The 21,796-nt window shown below is 44.6% G+C and overlaps 1 protein-coding gene across 2 annotated transcripts in view; it reads left to right on the forward strand.

Moving 5' to 3' along the window:
* NT5DC3 (5'-nucleotidase domain containing 3) overlaps positions 1-21,796 on the forward strand; it is a 64,464-nt gene that overhangs the window by 13,435 nt on the left and 29,233 nt on the right. For both annotated transcript variants that reach the window (XM_027541953.1, XM_027541954.1), the window contains exons 2-6: positions 5,060-5,244; positions 13,502-13,576; positions 14,043-14,098; positions 19,691-19,781; positions 20,741-20,875. In XM_027541953.1, the coding sequence (XP_027397754.1) occupies positions 5,060-5,244; positions 13,502-13,576; positions 14,043-14,098; positions 19,691-19,781; positions 20,741-20,875 (542 nt within the window). The remainder of the gene's footprint in view (positions 1-5,059; positions 5,245-13,501; positions 13,577-14,042; positions 14,099-19,690; positions 19,782-20,740; positions 20,876-21,796) is intronic.

Raw genomic sequence — 21,796 nt, forward strand, 5'->3', positions numbered from 1 at the left:
GCAGGGGCTCAAAGAGATATTTGTCCACACATGTGCATAGCAGCGTTATTCACAATAGCCAATGGGTGGAAGCAGTCTAAATGTCCTTCAGTGGGTGAATGGGTAAACACAATGTGGATAGACATAAAATGGAATATTACATAGGCTTAAAAAGGAGTAAACTTCTGACCCATGCCCCAACATGAATGCATCTTGAAGATATTATGCTAAATAAAATAAGCCAGCCCCAAAAGACAGCTGCTCTATGATTCTCCTTATATGAGTCACATTCCTAGAGACAGAATGTAGAACGGTGATTGCCAGGGGCTGGGGGAGGAAGAACGGGGAGTTAGTGTTGAACGAGTGTGGAGTTTCAGTTTTGCAAGATGAAAGAGTTCTGGAGATGGGTGGTGGTGATGGTCTCACAGCAGTGTGAATCACCTTAGTGCCACTGTGCTGTACACTGAAATGGTTAAAATGGTAAATTTTATGTTATGCTTTTTTTACCACCATAAAAATAAGCAAAAACAGAGTCTCAGAAAGCTGACAGATGACTCCTGTAGGTGGTCCACTGGGTGTCCCAGTGCTCCATGGGATGAGCAAGTGGGTGACCTGTGAGTGTGCGGGGGTTGCCCAGCTTGCTGCCTTGCCCGAGGAAAGGCAGTCACCTCCCGGTTCAGGGTGGCTGCCTTGAAACTTGGCTATGGTTGGGGCTTTGGGCAGAGTGACAGAACTGTCTCTCCACATCTTTGTCCTCATTGTGGCATCTTGCTCTTATTATCTATTGAGTGCAAAAGAAATTCGCTCTCTTAATTCGTACCCACTCTTGTCTCTGCTTTGGGCAAGTACATAACTGACTCGTCAAGGGCCCTTCTGTTTATGTTTGGAGTCCACAGTTTAGACAGACCGTTTCTCTCTGTCTGAGTGGTTGGCATTCTTTGCTTTTGCCTTGTAATGACTTGCATTAATTCTTAGCACTTTCTTGAAGTGGTTGCATGGGGTGTTGAGCTCCTTTTAAGCTACTGATGTTCCTGGTGTTTATTTCAAGTGATGACTAATTAAACACGCACGCTTTCTGGTGATGTTCATGTGATGGCTACACCGCGGGCTTTCCCGCCAGTGGAGAATTCATTCCTGGGCAGCCCCTGGAGATGTGCTGACTGTCAGCACTGTGTTCCAGCATAGTCGTGTTTCCTTGAGGGCCTTGCATACTCTTCTCAGGTAGCAGAAAGGGGGAAAGATTTTCCTGCCAGCACCAGTTCTAAATAGAAACTTCTAATGGCAGCAGGCTGTGAGAACTTCCCTTGGAAAGGTCATTTGTGAAAGAGGAGCTTTTGGTCATTCTGTAAGTGATCCTGTTTCACTGACTTCGTTCGGACAGTGCCATGCAGTCCTATTCGGAAAGTGACATTCTGGGCAGTGACCTGTTGATAATGGCCAGATGCTCTTCGATGTTGGATGCTGAAGAGCCACTGGTTTCTCCCTTCCTCAGGATTAGTTCCTGTGAACTGTCTGCCTTCAAGTTTCTTAAAATGTGTTTCCTGTCTTCAGATGAATCTTATATGTAAAAAAGAAAAACAAGACCAGGGTTATTATCTCATTGATTTTGACAAAAGAAACTAATGAAGAAATGAAATCGTTGGTGAATCTTGACTGTGATTTTCAGTAGACTCAGTCATATCTAGGTTGTCAATGGGAGAGAAATTCATTCATTCGTTCATTCCTTCATTTGCTGTCTTTGGTCTGGATATGCTGTGTGGGGATGTGAAGGCTTGGTTTTAAAGTTAGTGTAATGTGGCATCTTTCTTGGTGACCATGAATAGGCTTCGGAGTCAAGCTCCCTGAAGTTTTCCACAAGGTTTGTGTTTGTGTTTTTCTGAGGGGCGAGAATTCTATGGCTTCTGTTAGGTTCTCAAAGGGATCCAACCCTGCCGGTGTTAAGGAGCCTTCTGAAATGCTCAGAATATGTCACTGTGGCTCATATGGCCCCCTAATTAGAGTTGTCACCCTGTGAAAGTAAGTACTTTTTGGATATTTCAGGTGGCTCTTTAGAAGTGGATAATGTGAGAAAAAGGTGAGCAGAGGGAAGGACGGAACACTGTAGACTCTGTGGTAAGCATTAAAATGATGAAAGATTGACTCCACTTTATTTAGAAAATAAATACTTGCTTCTCAAATGCTTGTTGACTCCCCTAATCTTGCAGAAGAGCATCAAGAGTATAGATTCTGAAGCCAGACTTCCCAGGTTCAAATCCTACCTCTGCCATTTAGTGGCTGTGTGTCCTTTGGTGAATTGTATAATTTCTGTGTGTCTCTAATGTTTTCCTACATCAGATGGAGATGATAGAGCTTTTGCTTGCTAAGGTTGTCATAAGGATTAAATGAGGTGATACAAAGTGCTTCTGAGTATGTAATACATGGTAAGAAAGAAAAAGAAAGAAAGTTAAGTCGCTCAGTCATGTCCAACTCTTTGCGATCTCTTGGACTGTAGCCCGCCAGGTGCCTCTATCTGTGGAATCCTCCAGGCAAGAATATTGGAGTGGGTTGCCATCACCTTCTCCAAGGAATCTTCCCAACCCAGGGATCAAACTCAGGTCTCCCGCACTGCAGGCAGATCCTTTGCCATCTGAGCTACCAGGGAAGCCCCTAATACATGGTTAAGATCTTAATAAATATAAGACCTTAATAAGTGTTAGCTCTTATGATGGAGTCAGAAGTGGTTCTTATTAATGTAAAGAGCAGTAGAATACACACAGTTCAATTCATTCATAAGATGTGGCCAGTTCACTTTCTGTGTGCATGTGTTGGTGGTTTTGTACCTATTTCCATGAAGTCACCTGTCTTCAGCATTTGTCTATTGATGAACTGCTTCACGTAAATTTTTGGTGCACAAGCATTGTAAAAAGTGAGAGAATGCTGTCCCATATCCTTTTAGCAAAATGGGATGGTCTGTGTGCTTGTCACAGAATGTTGCATGAGGAGGTTCTTTGTGTTAAATAACTACTTGTGAAATGACTGGATGACAATATCATATTTCATTGTCTTTAAAAATATAGTATGCAGCCTCTGATCCTAAATTTCATCTGGGATGTGGTTATTGAAGACTCATAGTCTGTTTCACTTATGTGATTAATTTCTCCATCATTACTAGACTCTAGAGAGTTGCTTTCTATATCTTTGTGTTCATCTTTTGACTCATCTGATAATTGTGAAGTGCTTTCTTCTGACAGGTTTATGCTTTTTGCCACTCTGGGTGGAAAATAGAATTCCACACAGTGAATTCTCAACTGTGTTTCATGAAAGCTAAGGAAATGACAGCAAAGATGGTATCTTCAGACTTCTTTGATATACTTTCCTGAAAATGATGCGATACTTCAGGCAGGGCGATGAGGAAACTGAAGGGTGATGTTGTAGTGATAATTTCTTTTACTTTTGCAATATCTTGGCCAAGTTCCTGTCATTCTCTTGCTTTCTTGTGTATGTGTACGCTCAGTTGCTCAGTTGTGTCTGACACTGTGACCCCATGGACAGGCCCTCAGGCTCCTCTGTCCATGGAATTTTCCAGTCTAGAATACTGGGGTGGGTTTCCATTTCTTTCTCCAGGGAATCTTCCCAACCCAGGGATTGAATGCATGTCTTCTGCATTGGCAAGCAGATTAAAAATCATGGTTGGGAGTAATTGAGGGATAATGATGAAATAGGCTTTCCAGGTGGCTCACTTGTGAGGAATCCTCCTGTCAATGCAGGAGACACAAGTTCAATCTCTGGGTTGGGAAGATCCCCTGGAGAAGGAAGTGGCAACCCACTCCAGTATTCTTGCCTGGAAAATCCCATGGACAAAGAAGCCTGCAGTATAGTCCAGGAGGTTGCAAAAAGTCAGACATGACTAAGCGACTGAGTACACACCCACCCGCACCTTCCTTACGCACAGTGGTGAAATGATTCCTGCGATGGTAAAATAGCAAAATGTTTCAAGATGTTGCAAAATAAAGTCACTGACCTCCCATCTTGCATCTTAGATTTTTAAAAGGGTGTGGTGAACTCATGAAAGTTGTATAGCAAGATGAGTTTTTGAAAAACCTGCAAGAAAGAATACAAGTCATGAAATAGCAATCCTTACAAATAGAAGTGCTTAAAACAGGAACTCGAAACTAACATTGAATCCAGGGGACCCTGATGGTATCCTGGGGTTAATTACATTTCTAATAATCTATCTGGAGGAAATCACCAGAAAGGCAAAGGTGAACATCTGAAGGTACTTATTACTGTGGGTTTTTTTTTTTTTTTTTTTTTTGCTTTTGTTTCTTAAATAGGAAAAGTCATAAATGTGTATGGGTAAAAGGCTGATTTGGAGCAATATACCAGTCGTATATGATGGTTTAAAGTTATATTCTCAGAAACTCTGCATGATAGAACACATTATGATAGAATATTAGAGTGGAGTACAAAGATGTGTGTACAGTGTGAGGTCACCTATGTACACTGTATACATAGAACAATATCAGTAGCAAATACATACAATTTTTTTTCTGGATGATATATGATGGGTGATACTTAATTATCTACATGGTTCTCTATCTTCTAAAATCTGTAACTGGCATATATTCTTTTATAAACAAAAACAAATCTTTTTGTGATGTCGAAGCAAATTATTTTTTATAACAGTCTTATTAGGATGTCATGTACCTACCATACAATTCACTCACTCAGTTTCCCATTCAGTGGGTTTTAGTGTCATCAAAGCCACTGTTCAGCCATCACCACAATCAACTTTAAAACATTTCATCACCCCCCAAAGAAACTCTATGCCCATTAGCATTCACTCTGTTTCTCTCCATCCTGCCAGTTCTAGGCAACCACTCAATCTAGTTTCTGTCTCAAGGGGTTTGCCTGTTCTAGACATTTCATTTAAATCGAGTCCTACAGTGTGCAACTCTTTGTGACTGGCTTCTTTCACTTAGCATCATGTTTTCAAGGTAAAGCTAATTACTCTTGTGCTGTAATTTACTCATTTTGTTTACGTCATGCTAACTTTTATTTATCATAGGGTGTAACGTCTTTTCTCCCCCTTTACTTCTAGAACTGGTTCCTTCGATTATGAACAACTTGTTAAATCCAGATGCCATCTTCTCAAACAATGAGATGAGCCTGTCAGACATTGAAATCTATGGCTTTGATTATGACTACACCTTGGTGTTTTATTCAAAACACCTCCACACACTGATATTTAATGCTGCTCGGGACCTTCTCATCAACGAACACCGGGTAAGAGCACAGGGACTTCCAGTCTCCCCACCCGCCCCCCGTGGGGATTTGAGCTGACCTGGCCTCATGCCCGGCACAGTAGATGTTACTTAGTAAATTGTTGCTGAATGTACGAGTAGATGTGGTTCCATTCCAAATGACTATCTGGAAAATAGTTTTTTTTTAAAAATGCTTTTTTGAGTTATGATTGACATGTAAAAAGCTATATATATTTACACATATATACACATACATATGTATATACACACATATATATATAAAGCTCATTGAGTTTTGGGATAAGTGTATAAATCACCATCAAGGTCATAAACTATCCATCACTTACCTAAGTTTCCTCCTGCTCCCTTTATTGTTATTGTTGGGTGTATGCATGTGTGTGTGGTGCAGTGCTTAGCTAAGATACACCCATTTAGCAAATTTCAAGTATAGAATACAATATTGTTAGCTCTAGGTACTATGCTGTATAATAGATCTCCAGAACTTATTTATCTTGCCTAACTGAAACTTTGTACCTGGAAGGTAGTTGTATGTTTAAAAAAATCTTTAGATGTCTCTGATAGAAGACTGTACCAAGTTACTCATTAGTGGAGATTCAGCCGTGGTCATTTGCACTATGCTGTCTCACAGAGCAAGTGACACAGGTCCTCCCAAAGTCTGATGAAGGGGCAGCCTGTTAATTTCTGGTTAGAAGGAATTCTTCAAATCATGGGCAGTGTTCTGCCCTCATCACTGAACTGAATTGCATTCTTAGATAAGGAATATTTGAATGTCTTCTGATGCTTAGTATTGCTGAGAGCTTATAATAAAGAAGGAAGAAAGAAACACTCTAAACTGAACGTGGTTTTCTCTAGTCTAGTTGGAATACATTTCAGGAACCAGGATGAGAAGCATCTTCAGAGGTCGTCTGGACCAGGGCCCTTTGAAAACGCCCCACAGCATTCCAAGAGAGGTGACTGGAGGGCATCCCTCCCAGAGGTGTTCTGAACTTGGGGAGTTCTTCCACTGATACCTGCTTTTTCCTTCATTTGTCCCTTCACACATTCCTTCATCCTTTACTGAGTGCCTCTTCTGTGCTGAGCTCTCATGGAGCAGGCAGGGTGAAGGTGAGTAGGACACAGGTGCTGCCCTTGGAGAACCAGCAGTCTAGTGGAGGTGTCTGTCCTGTGGGCAGCTAAATTATGAAGCCTCCGTCTGGTGGTTTTCCCTACTTTCTTCAATTTAAGTCTGAATTTGGTAATAAGGAGTTCATGATCTGAGCCACAGTCAGCTCCTGGTCTTGTTTTTGTTGACTGTATGAGCTTCTCCATCTTTGGCTGCAAAGAATATAATCAATCTGATTTCGGTGTTGACCATCTGGTGATGTCCATGTGTAGAGTCTTCTCTTGTGTTGTTAGAAGAGGGTGTTTGCTATGACCAGTGCATTTTCTTGGCAAAACTCTATTAGTCTTTGCCCTGCTTCATTCCGTATTCCAAGGCCAAATTTGCTGGTTACTCCAGGTGTTGCTTGACTTCCTACTTTTGCATTCCAGTCCCCTATAATGAAAAGGGCATCTTTTGGGTGTTCTAAAAGGTCTTGTAGGTCTTCATAGAACCGTTCAACTTCAGCTTCTTCAGCGTTACTGGTTGGGGCATAGACTTGGATTACTGTGATATTGAATGGTTTGCCTTGGAAATGAACAGAAATCATTCTGTCGTTTTTGAGATTGCATCCAAGTACTGAATTATGGACTCTCTTGTTGACCATGATGGCTACTCCATTTCTTCTGAGGGATTCCTGCCCGCAGTAGTAGATATAATGGTCATCTGAGTTAAATTCACCCATTCTAGTCCATTTTAGTTTGCTGATTCCTAGAATGTCGACATTCACTCTTGCCATCTCTTGTTTGACCACTTCCAATTTGCCTTGATTCATGGACCTGACATTCCAGGTTCCTATGCAATATTGCTCTTTACAGCATTGGCCCTTGCTTCTATCACCAGTCACATCCACAGCTGGGTATTGTTTTTGCTTTGGCGCCATCCCTTCATTCTTTCTGGAGTTATTTCTCCACTGATCTCCAGTAGCATATTGGGCACCTACTGACCTGCCTCTTGAGAAATCTGTATGCAGGTCAGGAAGCAACAGTTAGAACTGGACATGGAATAACAGACTGGTTCCAAATAGGAAAAGGAGTATGTCAAGGCTGTATATTGTCACCCTGCTTATTTAACTTATATGCAGAGTACATCATGAGAAACGCTGGACTGGAAGAAACACAAGCTGGAATCAAGATTGCCGGGAGAAATATCAATAACCTCAGATATGCAGATGACACCACCCTTATGGCAGAAAGTGAAGAGGAACTAAAAAGCCTCTTGATGAAAGTGAAAGAGAGGAGTAAAAAAGTTGGCTTAAAGCTCAACATTCAGAAAACGAAGATCATGTCATCTGGTCCCATCACTTCATGGCAAATAGATGGGGAAACAGTGTCAGACTTTATTTTTTTGGGCTCCAAAATCACTGCAGGTGGTGACTGCAGCCATGAAATTAAAAGACGCTTACTCCTTGGAAGGAAAGTTATGACCAACCTAGATAGCATATTCAAAAGCAGAGACATTACATTGCCAACAAAGGTCCATCTAGTCAAGGCTATGGTTTTTCCAGTGGTCATGTATGGATGTGAGAGTTGGACTGTGAAGAAGGCTGAGCGCCGAAGAATTGATGCTTTTGAACTGTGGTGTTGGAGAAGACTCTTGCGAATCCCTTGGACTGCAAGGAGATCCAACCAGTCCATTCTGAAGGAGATCAGCCCTGGGATTTCTTTGGAAGGAATGATGCTAAAGCTGAAACTCCAGTACTTTAGCCACCTCATGCGAAGAGTTGACTCATTGGAAAAGACTCTGATGCTGGGAGGGACTGGGGGAAGAAGGAGAAGGGGGCAACAGAGGATGAGACGGCTGGATGGCATCACTGACTCAATGGACATGAGTCTGAGTGAACTCCGGGAGTTGGTGATGGACAGGGAGGCCTGGCATGCTTCGATACATGGGGTCGCAAAGAGTCAGACACAACTGAGCGACTGAACTGAACTGAACCACCTGGTGGAGCCCTACAGACATCTGAACAGAGAGCTAGACCTGTGTGGAGGATGGTTTGAACAGTTTTCTCTGCCCGAGAGAAGTTCTCTGCAGGAATTCCTCCTGCCTGAGGAAAGAGCCAAGAAGGTGACATTTCAGTGGAGTCTGGAAGGAGTTTATCCACAGAGGTGGGCTGGGGGCGAGCAAGGGTGGACATGAGTAGCCTAGAAACCTAAATCATGAACACGAATGTTTTCTACCTGACTATTTGAGTCACGGGCTGGGTGTTATAATGGACTGTTATGCCCTCCGGTCTTCTCTTTTCCCAGTTGGATTATTCTTGGTTTTCCCAGCCATTCCCCTTTGACCTCCTTTCTTTTTCATCATTTTGTGTGTCCTCTGGTTTATCCCCCTCAAGTATGAGGCTCCGAACTGAAGCTGTTCCTGCAGGTGGGGTCTGACTAGTGTGGAACAGGGGGTGACCATCGGCTTCCTGGTTCTGGATAGCAGACCTTCAGTACTGTTGTTAAAGGGTCCATAAGTTCTGGGTCCTTGCCATTTGATGCAGTGTATTTCCTGATTCCCCTCAGCTTTTGGCTGTCAGTGGGATTAATAAGAAACTCATCTGTCCTTATTCACAATGCAGAAATGGTGCTTGCCCAAAGTAACATTCCCTCACCCACCAGGCTCTCTTTAGTTATGGCCACTTGATCAGAGGTAAACTCATCTAGCTACTCTTCACCCAGCTGCATATCTCCATTTGTTCAAGAGATTCCCTTCTCTTCGATCTAACCTACGGACCTTTCCCTTGACTTTGAGGATGGCAGCAGAGTAAGAGTGAGGTGGTCCTGCCCTTGCTGGCCTGTCTGCCAGCTCGCCCCACCATCTCCCCACCTCCCTGCTGGAGAGTCTTGCACTCCGAGCTGAAGGGGTCTTGCACCGTAGCTGGTGTTTGAATTCTAGGTAGTCTGCAGTGTTTGCTGTGACATTACGTATAAAACTTATTAAAAAAAATAAAATATCATTGCTGTGATATTACTTATAAAATGAAAGTTATTATGCTAACAGCACCCTGTCTGTTCATTGTCTGCTCGGTGCCAAAAGCACAGGCTCTGGAGCCTGACTTCTGGATTTTGAATCCTGGCTTTTACGACTTATCCTTTAGGTAATCTTGAGTAACAGACTTAATGCTTCTGGGCCTCAGTATTGTCCTCTGTGAAATGGGCACAGCAGTAGTACTTTCCTCACAATGTTATTGTCATAATTAAAGGAGTTGATTTATGTGAAGTGCCTGGCACATAGAAAACACTCATTAAAGGTTAACTATTACTACTGTTATTAGCTGTTGCTACTGTTATTGCTAATCTGCGTGACAGCCCTGCAGACAGATAGTGTCTCTGTTTTACAGTTGAGCAAACTGAGACTTACAGAGTCCAGCTAGTAGTTCAAAGCCACAAGACAAGAAAGAAGGCAGAACCAGAATTTGAACTTACAAAAAAAAATTCATTAATTTATTTATTTCTTGGCCAAACCACATGGCGTGTAGAATCTTAGTTCCCCAACTGGGGGTCAAATCTGTGCCCCCTGCATTGGAAGGGTGGAGTCTTAACCACTGGGCCACCAGGGAAGTCCTCGAATTTGAACTTCAATCTGTCTGTTTGCAAGGCACAGATGCTGTCTTCTGTTTACATTGGCCCTTGTGGGATTAGTAACACCTTTTCTTTCTATCCTATGGGTTTATTGTTCAGATAAAAATAAAGTATTCATGAAGATTAAAAATTTATGAACTTTGAGGGCAAAGAGGGATGAAATAAAGGAAAGAAAGGTATACTCATTCTGATTGGAAAAGCTTCTTGATTTAAGATAGTTGAAATTTCATTCCCATTATGTCTGTTTGTTGCTTTAATAAAAGAAGTATGTCCTAACACTAATTATATCAGACATATTAATAGAGGCAATTATGCTTATGCAAATTTTTCTCTGGTTTTGGATCTGAAATGATTCTTCCACGATGCTGTTGGAAGCACTGAGTGTGGTTCCATTTTTTTTTTTTCTGCTAAAGACTAAAAGTACTTGAGAAGATGAGAGACATCTGCTTTTGAGATGCACAGTAATAGAGCAGCAAGTTTGCAATTTAGCATCTTCCCTAAAAGCAGATGTGAATGTTCCAGCCTCTTCATAATTATCCATTCTCTCGTCTTTTGTTAAAAGAGAGTGAGAGTTTTTTTTAAAGATTTATTTATTTTTTCGGCTGTGGTGGGTCTTCATTGCTGCATGCAGGCTCTCTGTCCGTGCAGTGAGGGGGGCGGATGGGGTGGTAGGGGTGGGGTGGGGTGGGGTGGGGTGGGCGGGGGAGGGCTACTCTTCGTTGTGGTACGCAGGCTTCCCATTGCAGTGACTTCTCTTGTTGTGGAGCACGGACTCTAGGGTGCAGGCTTCAGTAATTGTGGCTTCATGGCACGTGGAATCTTCCCGAACCAGGGATGACTCTTAATCTCCCTTCGGGTGCTGCACTGTATGAGAGGAAGTTAGTCTCTGCAGCTGTGAGCTCTCTTTTCACTCATTCAGAAGAATATTCAATGGAAATATGTCCTGCCTCCATCCACTTCTCACCTCCCGCGCTGCCTCCACCCTGGTCTACGCCACCATCACCTCCCACCCGATGGTGCAGTAGCCTTAAACTAGGCCCCTTGCTTCCATTCATGCCCCTTAGTCTGTTCTCCATTCGGCAGCAAGAGTGAACCTTTAAACACTAGTCATTTCACTTTTGGACTCAGAATCCCCCCGAGCCTTCCCATCACGCTTGGAGTGACACTGAAGGCCTCCAATGCTCCTGGACCCTGGCTTCCTCACCCGCCTCGCCTCCTCCCACCTGCTTTCACTGCGCTCCAACCACAGCAGGCACCTGGCTACTCCTTGAACCGCCACACACGCTCCTACCTTTGGGCCTCTGTGCTTTCCAGTTCCTCTGGTGGAATGTCCTGCCTGGCTCCGGGTAGCCTGAAGCCTTGCTCTTTATTTTTTTTTTTCCGCCAGATTTCCAAACCCTTTACTTACCACTATGAAGCACTGTACAAGTGTTGATTTGTTTTGCCTGCCCACCATAGGATGGAAACTTCTTAGGGGCAGAGATGGTGTCAGTTTTTAAAATTTTTTTTTGATATGTTGTTATTGTTTTAATTTTTTTGGCCATGCCGCACAGCATACAGGATGTTAGTTCCCTGACCAGGGATCGAACCCATGCCCCCTGTGGCAGAAGTTCAGAGTCTTAACCACTGGACCGCAAGGGAAGTCCTGATGGTGTCAGTTTTGTTCACTACTGCATTCCTAGGCCTTGGCACAAGGTACATGCTCAGTAAACACTTGACATACTCGTTGAATTCCACCTGTTAAGAGAGTATCATGATGCAGGTAGTTTTGTCCTGGCTTCATATTCTGTGTGGATCTTGGAGAACTTTGTTTCTATACGCTTTTGCTCTCCTCTAATTAGACTCATAATTTAGGTTACTTTAAATATCAAACTGAGACCTCTGAAAAGCAGATATATCATATTTATAGGCATTGGGACCTCAGGAACTCACAGGCAGTGTTGTAATGTGGAGGTTCGCAGCTCTTTCCAGAGCTCCGTGATTGATTATCCAGGAAGGGGGCCACGTGGACAGGCTACAGGATTTTAGAAATTATGCACAGGGAATTGCTGGGTTTCTCTGCAGCATTTTAGTATTAACTTTACTTAAAGCTGTAAAGGACAGTTCTGTAGCATTTTAAGGGGAAACTTTGATCTTTGCCTGCACACACTAGCCTGTCCAGATTGCACTCAGAATGAGAACAAATCTAGGAACTGAAGGAAACCCAGACAAAGCCCAAATCAGAAGATTTTTTAATAAAACCCCAAGTAAAGGTCTTTTATCGTTTATAGTTCTTCTGCTGTCAGGGACACCAGTCATTTTCATGACACGTTGGGTGAGTCATGTTTTTCTGGCTGGTAGGCACTTTCTAAGTTCTATGAGTCCAGAAAATCTAGCTATAGGTCATTGGAGAAATGTGTCACTTCCTGGCTGATGGGAGCGTCTTTGACTTCCTCGACTAGATGTTACTGTTAATGGTGTTCCCAACCAGAGTTTCCGTGTATGTGTGTCTGTGTGTGAAGTGTATTAGTAAAAATGAAGGACCATACACTGTGTGCAGGATTCTTGGAAACGCCCAGGAGTGGAAATAGCATTGAGTGATTTCTTGGCACATGTGAAGGGTGTTAGATAAATGAGCTCAAATGTGACATTTGACTCAGCGCTCCCTGCAGTTTGGCTGGAATTACTCATTGCGTGTGGGTCAGCCTGGTGATTCCAGGAGGTGTTCTCGCACACGCGTGACCTTGGCTGTGCACGAGGAGATGGCAGTGCAGTCACGCAGAGGGGCTGCCGTGCTGGTTGATGGTTGTCTAGGCCTTTACATAAGCAGATTCCATTATGATTGGGAGATCGTGGGGACACAGCCTCCCTGGACTCAGGAGTGGATATTCTGGCTGGTAGGTCCATGTTCTGAGCGCAGGGGCAGTGAGGAGACCCTGACCCCCATGCCCCTCCACATCCCTGCTGTGTGGCCTGGGCCAGGTTGTCTCATCAGAAGTCTCTGAGGTCCCTTCTGTTAAATGGGCATGGTGGGGCCTGCTGCCAGTGGGGTCACTGGTATTCTACTTCTGAGATCTGGGGAGAGAGGAAAGTAGTGGATAAAGAAGGGGCTGGGAAAAAAAAAAAAAAAGAAGGGGCCGGGATTTTTGTGTAGTGGGAGGGACAGGTTTATGACTAGGAAATAGCAGGGGAGCCAGGCCACGCGTTCTGAACCAGCATTGGAGCCATAACAGGGAACCATGTGCTGAGAGAGGGTGTCTCTGGCCCCAGGGGGAGGAAGGCTGTATTGATGGCCAAGGGATTCCTGCAGCTGAGGGGAGAATATAAGACTAGGGAGGCTGGGGGGCTGAGGCCTTCCCTGTGTGTGGGCAGATAAAGAGGAGGGGGCTCTGTGGCCCGGAGGCACTTGGCCTGAAGCAGGAGGCCAGCTGCGGTCCATCTTTTCTGACCACAGCTTCCTACCCAGGTGCACCAGCCTCCTCAACCTCCGAACAAAGGCCAAGCGTGGATGCTATCTTGACCTCGACCTTAGTACATCGTTAGCTAAAACCAGTTCCTTTCTTCCTTCTTAGTATCCCGTGGAAATCAGGAAGTATGAGTATGACCCAAACTTTGCAATTCGTGGACTGCATTATGACGTGCAGCGGGTAGGTGTAATTCTCATGTTTTTCTACAGTTTAGCACGTTCGGGAATAAAATGTATTCTTGGTGCTTTTCTTTGCTGCATGCATAAGTTGATTTGAAATTATATTCTCTGGGGCTGCAGAACTAAATTATCCAAAACACTTTTGGATGAAGTCTTTTTCAGGAGACTGTATATTGGAAGAACATGAATGCATTTAGCCTCTGGGCAATACTACTTATGTCCAAATAGTCAATTTCGATGTTTTGAGGAGGGGCTGGTTGTCATATTTTTTTTTTTTTTGCAGACAGGTCATTTCCTTAATGGGCTGCACAGTGCTTTAATTAGCAAGCAAACCTTTCAAAAACATACAGTGTGTTTCTTTGTGTATGATGACAATGTTGATAGGATTCACAGTGACACCTGGAACTTTCATTAAATGTGCAATTTGTGGTGCGTTAATTTACCTGCATGTGCTTGTGTTTTTGAAGGCGGTCTTGATGAAGATTGATGCTTTTCATTATATCCAGCTGGGAACCGTCTACAGGTAAGAGTAGGAGGAGGTAAATTTAACCCCCTCCCCCTCAAGTAAGCAAAGTGCTTTGGCTTTCAAGACTCCCTGACTGTTTAGTGTTGGGGGCCTGCAGTGTGTAAAGCATTCATTCATTTGCCCGCTCCATCTGTCATTCAGGAACATTGATCGGGCCACTACCGTGTTAGATGCTAATGGTTTGGCTTGTGAGGATGTCCTCAAGGGGCTTGGAATGTAGGTGGGAATCCACACAAGGAAACCAGTTCGTGCAGTCCACAGTGACCCAGGCTACGATGGCTGTGTGCTCAGGCCACTGGGGGCCACTTTCGAGGACTCTGGGGAGGGCGAGCTCTCCAGAGGCGATGGTGGCCCCCTGAGTGAGGGTCCTGCAGAGGAGGTGGGGAAGGATGGTGGGGGCAGGTTGTTCCCACCGTGATAGTTGAGTAGTTTGAACATTGTCTCTTTTCTTCCTGTTTATTAGAATAGTAGAAGTACTGAGCTCAGTGAGAGATCTTTGTAACTTTGAAATAAAGGGTTTTGCCTTTTCTAATTCTCAAATTTGGGGATGCTGTTGAGGATTGTGGTTTGTGTGTGTGTGTATATAGGTATGTGAAAGTGAAAGTGTTAGTCACTCAGTCGTGTCTGGCTGTTTGTGACCCCATGTACTGTAGCCCACCAGGCTCCTCTGTCCATGGGATTCTCCAGGCTAGAATACTGGAGTGGGTAGCCTTTCCCTTCTCCAGCGGATCGTCCCAACCCAGGGATCAAACCCAGGATTCCAACATTGAAGGCAGGTTCTTTACCATATGTATAAATATTTATACATTTATACATATGTATAAATATTTGGTATTTTCTTTCTGTTCCTAAATAATGTGCTCATACTTCTGTTTCCTAAATTATTAATTCTGGACATTGTGCCTGCTGTGAGGACTGAGGACTTGGCCCTCCCGCACATGCAGCCCTGTCTCCAGCCTCATTTTCCTAACCTCATTACGATCCCTCTCTGCTTGCTTCACCATCTTGTTTGCATTATGATTCCACAGGTCGTGTTCATTCTTAAGCAAGTAGTGCACTGTTTTCTTTCTTGTGCAGCATTTGGTTTTTCCTAGGTTTAATAATAACCTCAGTTTTTATTTGCTTAGTTTCCTATGTAGCTATCTAGTTTTTTCCCTAAATGTTCCTTCACAGATATCAAGCAGGCATTTATTTCCCCACAACTCAAATGTTTTACATAATCTCTCAGTTACTTTTTTTTTTTTTGACTACTGCCTCCTACTCTGATCTGCTCTGATTGCTCATCCAGGGACTTCAGTTTGCTACTTTTTCTGTTTCCTGGCTCTCATCTCTTCCTCTTTCTAACTTTACTCCCTCATTTTGCTAGAGCACATCCTACAGTAGCTTCCTGGTGCCTCTTATGGCTGAGTCTTTCTGGGGATCTGTGGTGGTTCATGAGTTCCTCTCTTTGGGGTCCCATTGCAGGCTCTGTTCTCAATGTTGTTGAGTCAGGGGCCTCCTTTTACCAACTGTTTTCCAAAAACATGTTGAAATGTCTTATGTGCTGATGTCTTTGCTCTCATTTCCTTTGACCTTTTGAGCAATTTATCTTTTACTGTCATTTTAATGGTGTTTCAAGAGGGAGAAGAGGTGGTGGTGATGATGCAAATAATAATAGTAGTAGTAATAATAAATAGCAACTCAACAATGTTGAGTTTTGCAGAGCAACAGATACTGCCGTAAGGGTTTTGAGTTAACTCATTTGATCCTCAAAATAATCTTATAAGATAGGTACTGCTATTGGTCCCAGAGATGTTAATCAGTAACTTGCCCAAGGCCACACGGAAGTAGAATTCAGACCCAGACAGTCTGGCTCCTGACTGTGCTCTTGGGCCATGTGCAGTGTTTCTGAATGTCTGAGGGTTACCTGGTAGTCTTCAGCGGATCTTTCGAATCTGTCTGCCATCTGCTTTTGGACTCAGACACTTACCCCTTCTCTCCTGGGCTCCTGTGGTTTTTTGCAGCACAGCCCACAGACTGGACGTTTTGCTAGACTGATTTACCTAAAGCATTGCCTTCAATAACCCCCTTGTCTCTTCTGAATCCTGGATGGCTCCCCATTGTCTAAGAAATAGGGCCCAGATCTCTTAAATATTCCATCAACCTTCTCTAAACAAACCCTTAGCTTTCTCCTCTTCCATACACAGCTCCTTCACTTCCTTGATTGGTTAAAACTCTTGGTTGCAAGTGACTGAGACACAACTCAAGCTGGCATAAACAAAAACCCAGTCTGGACTCACTAATGGTGTAGTCCAGGGACAGATCTGGTTGCAGGTGTAGCTGGCTCCAGAGGCCCAAATGGTTGTTGTCAGTGCTCTTTCTGTCTCTTGACACTCCTCCTGTCTGGGTTTGCTCACAGCAGGCACCTCCACGTGGTGAACCCTGGCAGTACCAGGCTTCCACCCTCAGCTCCAGGTCAAGCAGAGAAAGGGAGTTATTCTTTCTAACAGTTTCAGCCAGTCTCAGAGGGAGTGGATGCCAGATTTGTGCAAATAGCAGATAAATAACTTTCCTCTGAGTTCTCCTTTTCACTGCTCTGCATCTGTGCAGGCTGGCATTCTTCCAGGATGCGGTTTTCCGTCCTTTCTGCTTCTTGAAATCTCACTCATCCTTCTGCATGGCTGACAGGTGGCAAGGCTTCTCCTCACCCTCTCAGCTTGACATGGTCTTTCTTTCCTCTCTTCTGGGCCACACCATCCTGTGGCTCCTAATTACCTTGTTCCTTCTTCTCCAGATAAATTGTCTATTATGTTAGAGGTATGGATTGGACTAGGTAGGAGGGGCCACTGAGGCATTTAAAGGGGAAGGAGTGCTCAGGTTGAGGTCCTGGGAAGATCGCTGGGGCCTCAGTGCTGAGAAGGGGGTGTGGCGGCTGAGGCAGCAGGGGTGCGCGTGTGGCTCTGGAGTCACACTTCCTGAATGTGAACCCTACCCCTGCTGCTCTCTAAAATGGGCATGATTCCAACACCCACCTCAGGGCGGCTGGTTGTTTGGACTAGAGCAGGCGTGGAACATCATGTGCGCTAAGTTGCTTCAGTGATATCTGACCCTTTGCGACCCTGTGCACTGTAGCCTACAGGACTCCTCTGTCCATGGGATTCTCCAGGCAAGGGTACTGGAGTAGGTTGCCATTTCCTCCTCCAGGGGATCTTCCCGACTCAGGAATCGAGCCTGTGTCTCTTACAGCTCCTGCATTGGCAGGCGAGTTCTTTCCCAGCGGCACCTGGGAAAATGTCCCTTTCCTCCTCTCGGCCCTCTGAAGGGATAATGAGTGAGCAGAAGGAGGGGAAGAGCGCTCACACCTCAGCCTCGCTCCCCTCTGAGCCCCGTGCCCTTGCGTCCCCTCCATTGGGTGGCTTTCAGGTTGCATGTGGGCTGTGCACGTGAGCACTGCTGGGCCGAGGGGGAGACTGACTTCCCACCACAGGCCTGTTTAGCACCCACATTTTAAGTCTCTTTAGGAATCTGGTGAAAAGCTAGGGTTGTTCCCACCGTAGCCATAGTGCGGAACCTGGATGGCGCTTCTCATGCACTGGGTGCCGTTCTCTTTATAGCAACTCATTTAATCTTCTCAGCAGCACCAGGAATTGGGTACTGGTTTTGCTGCTCATTTAAAAAATGACACTAAGACCCAAAGAGGTTAAATTACTTGTTCCTCATCCAGGTAATCCCTCAGCAGTTGAGGGAGCTGAGATTTGAACCCAGGGCAGACTCGTTCAGATCTGTGCTCCTACCCTGTATTTCTCAGAAACACATGGGGTGTGTAAAGTAGTTTTCATTGTGACTTCAGCTCTGGTTTAGGCCACATGCAGGTGCAGTTGACTGTCCATCTGAGCCTGGCTCCAGCAGGTCTGTGTGTTGTGGGTACTGCCTACAGCAGAATTCAGCTGAGTGTGGCCCACTGAGTTCAGTGCATCTTTTGAGCTGATACTTGGTTATGTGGACCTTAAAGCTGTGGTTTTTGTGGCCACATGCCTGGACATGTGTCCTGGAGGTGGCAGTGGCTGCTGAAGGACTGGAAGTGTCCTCGTGTCGGGAAGGAAAGGTAATTCACCCAGCAGAGTTCCTTTTTACTGTGTTGAGTCTCTTTCTAGGTGTTAGATCCTTCAGGGTGTTTACTGCTTACTGCTGCTGCTTTAGCCAGAGTGGTTTTCCAGGGTCACTGTCTAGAAGAAGCTGGTGTGGTCCCGGTGTCTTATCTGATTTCTGGAGCAAAGATGGAAGGGAAGCACAGTGCTTTTTTGTTTTCAAAGGCCAATAGTTGTTTCAAGTTAATCAAGATCAGACGCAAAACATCAGTGAATCTCCTTGGATATTTTAAAAAGTAAGACAAGAGTGGAGAATGGAGGAAAGAGGCCGAGATGATGTTTTCATTAAAGTTACATGTCGAATATAAATTATGTTTTATATGTACTTTAATATTGACCAGTGATTTTGTGTGATAAGCTGTATGAGTAACTGAAATTTGAGCTGAGTTATTTTTACACCGACTGTAGCACGGCCTGGTATTGCCATCATTCATTCTGTGGTTTCCTCACCACTGGTGTCTGTTTCTCTGGTGCCTTCTCCTTAGAGAAGGGGGCGGGGAGCAGACGTTTCCCTTCACAGTGCTCTAGAGGCGATTCCAGGGGAGGACGTCTGAGACCATTAAGTTGCGGGTGAAAGCACCTGCTCACAGCACAGGCGCCAGAGGCAGGGGTAGAATCTGGGCCACTCACGCCATAGTGTTTGTTCCCTCTGTTCGGATGAGCTGGATTCATTTACAGATTCTGGTGCAGCCCCCAGAAGCAGGCCGGTGGTGCATGTTACCTCTGCTTTTTACAGATGGGGAACCTGGCCCTCACTGTGATACAGCATTTGGGATCATTCCGTGCTAGAGCATCCCGTGCTGTAGATCATTCCGTGTCCGGCATCCTGACTGTGGGGGTTAGTCCGCCTGAGCCTGCTGCCTGACTCTTTCAGCGTCAGCACTGATCTTCTTAGGGTAGAGCGTCGGAGGGCGGGAGAGTGATGGGGACAGACCAGCCTCTCCCCCTAACGTAGTTAAAACATTAAAAAAAAAACCCACCCGAAGCAAGTCATTAGGAGACCGTGTGCCTTGTTAAAGGAGGCAGTGTGATGTGGTGGTTGCAGAGCCCAGGAGCCAGTCCTGACCCAGCACTTTCTACTTTGGTGACCTGGAGCAGGATCTGTGACCTTTCTATGCTTTGGTGGCTTCTGCTGGAAATTGGGAAGAATAATAGTGCCTCACTCCTAAGACTGCTGAGAATGAAGTGAATGACTGTGGAATTCAGTTCTGGCATTCAGTGGGTACCATGTGGTGTCAGCTACTGTCTTTCCTGCTCTCATTTCCAGCAGAACGATAGTAGTAGTAATAGTAGCAGCACCGTGCCTGTTATCTGTAGCAGTTACCAGTGGCACCTCCTCCTGCTTCCTTGTGACAACAGCGTCTTGCACCTCAGTTGAAAAATTTCAGCAGTCACTGGAGGTCTGAATATCGCTGCTGTCTGTCTCTGATTGATGCTAACTGCCCTGCCTGTGATTTCCCAGAGGCCTCAGTGTGGTCCCCGATGAGGAGGTCATTGAGATGTACGAGGGTTCCCATGTGCCTTTGGAACAGATGAGCGACTTCTATGGGAAGGTAATGAGAAATTATTTATTTAAAGTAACCTATCTTTTTCCTTTACAAAATGTGGCCTGGTAGCTTTAGGATCTTAAAGTACTAGACTCTTTGCTCACAAGGACTCAAGAAGGCAATTGAGGTTGTGTTTTGAGAGACCCTCGATTTGAGATAGGTGAGTATGTTCGAGTCGCTCCTGGGTTCTTTCATGGTTCTCCTTTCTCGGCCCTTCCTCCCTACCTGCTGAAGGCTCTTTGCACCTTCCTTGTAGCCCTCCCCCATTTGCCACCACCTCCCCAGGCGTGTCCCCACTCTCTGGAGGAGTCACTGGGGTCGTCACTGTAGCAGCTGCTGCCTCCCCTGAGATTAAGAGCAGGGCAGCACACTGCTCTGTGCCTAAGGGAGGCCTCTGCCTTTCTAACTTCTGTGGTCCTCTTTGCCTTAGAATTTTTGCTTCTTGTCCTGTTAGATGCAGTCTCTTATTTATGTTACCAAAATGCAAGGAAGATGCCTAGTCACCTGGTAAACTTAGTCTTGTAAATCGCAAGTGTTCAGGGAAAGGCTCTTTTCCAAGCTCCCATGTGGGCTTTTGACGGGGTGGGAGTGGTGGTGCTCAAATTCAGGAGAGTTAGTGGCTTTTTGTGTCATTCACATGGGCAAAAATCAATTTACTGCCTTTCCTCTGTGTATGATGAAAGAGTGTGAGCTGAAAATTGGATGGAACCCAAAGGAGAACAGAAAGGGAAGGCTGGCTAGACTTTTGAGGGGAAGTCAGGGCATTTCCTTGGAAAGCCCATTTGCACTTAGAGTGAGACATCAGCTCTGCCATGAAGGACAAGAAACAGGGTGAACTTTTTTACTTAGAGTTTTTCTTTCCTTGTGGGGAGGGAGCCAGATGTTGATGACCAAGATCCCCCGGGTGGATGTAAAGTCTGCTGTGGTGTTGGCTCCCTTGCTAAAGCCTCCCTCCCTGTCTGCAGAGTTCTGGAAACACCATGAAGCAGTTCATGGACATCTTCTCCCTGCCCGAGATGACTCTGCTGTCCTGTGTGAACGAGTACTTTCTGAAGAACAACATCGACTATGAACCTGTGCACCTGTACAAAGATGTCAAGGTTGTGTAGACATGGGGGGGTCACCATGCTGCACCTCTTCCAGCTCCTCAGAAGTAATAGAATCTCTGGCTTCCATTGTCAGCTGGGTGTTTGAGATCGTCCTTCCTCTTGAATCTCTTTTATTTGCTATTTAACCTTGGAAATCCTCTGGCTTCCATTGTCGGCTGGGTGTTTGAGATCGTCCTTCGTCTCGAATCTCTTTTATTTGCCATTTAACCTTGGAAATCCTAAGAAAGGGGTTAGGAGAATTAGAAATGAGTCAAATTGTTTGTTAAAAGAAGAGGGTACTTGTTACCTAGACTTCTGTGTGCATATACATACCCACATCATTTAAATAATTTTGTATTTATGTATTTTAATTTATGTTCACATTTACCTGTGTTTATAGATGCATTCTTTAAGCTGTCTGAGCTTTTTTCAGTACTTAAAAATGTGTTTATATATTGCTTATTTAATATATATTTTTAATGCATATTTCTAAGCATCTTTATATATATAAAATTTAAATATCTGTATTTTTAAAAGGGGCTTCCCAGGTGGTGGAGTGATAAAAAATCCACCTGCCAATATAGGAGGCTCAAGATTCGAGGGTTAAATCCCTGGGTCAGGACAATCCCCTGGAGAATGAAATGGCAACCTGCTCTGGTATTCTTGCCTGGAAAATGCCATGGACAGACGTGCCTGGCGGGCTACAGTCCATGGGTCCCAAAGAGTCGGCCGTAACTGAGAGACTGAGCATGCAGACTTTTAGAAGATCTGTATATACATACTACAGTGTTTTTATTATGTGTTCATGGGTAGGTTTAAATATTGACTGCCTCAAATCATGGGTTTTAGAAAATACAGGGTGAATTACAGTTTCTCAATACCAGTTTGGTATTGTTTTAACTAAATTTAAATATTTAATTTCCATTCTCTGTT

The sequence above is a fragment of the Bos indicus x Bos taurus genome, chromosome 5 (genome assembly GCF_003369695.1).
Source record: "Bos indicus x Bos taurus breed Angus x Brahman F1 hybrid chromosome 5, Bos_hybrid_MaternalHap_v2.0, whole genome shotgun sequence".
Lineage (NCBI taxonomy): Eukaryota > Metazoa > Chordata > Mammalia > Artiodactyla > Bovidae > Bos > Bos indicus x Bos taurus.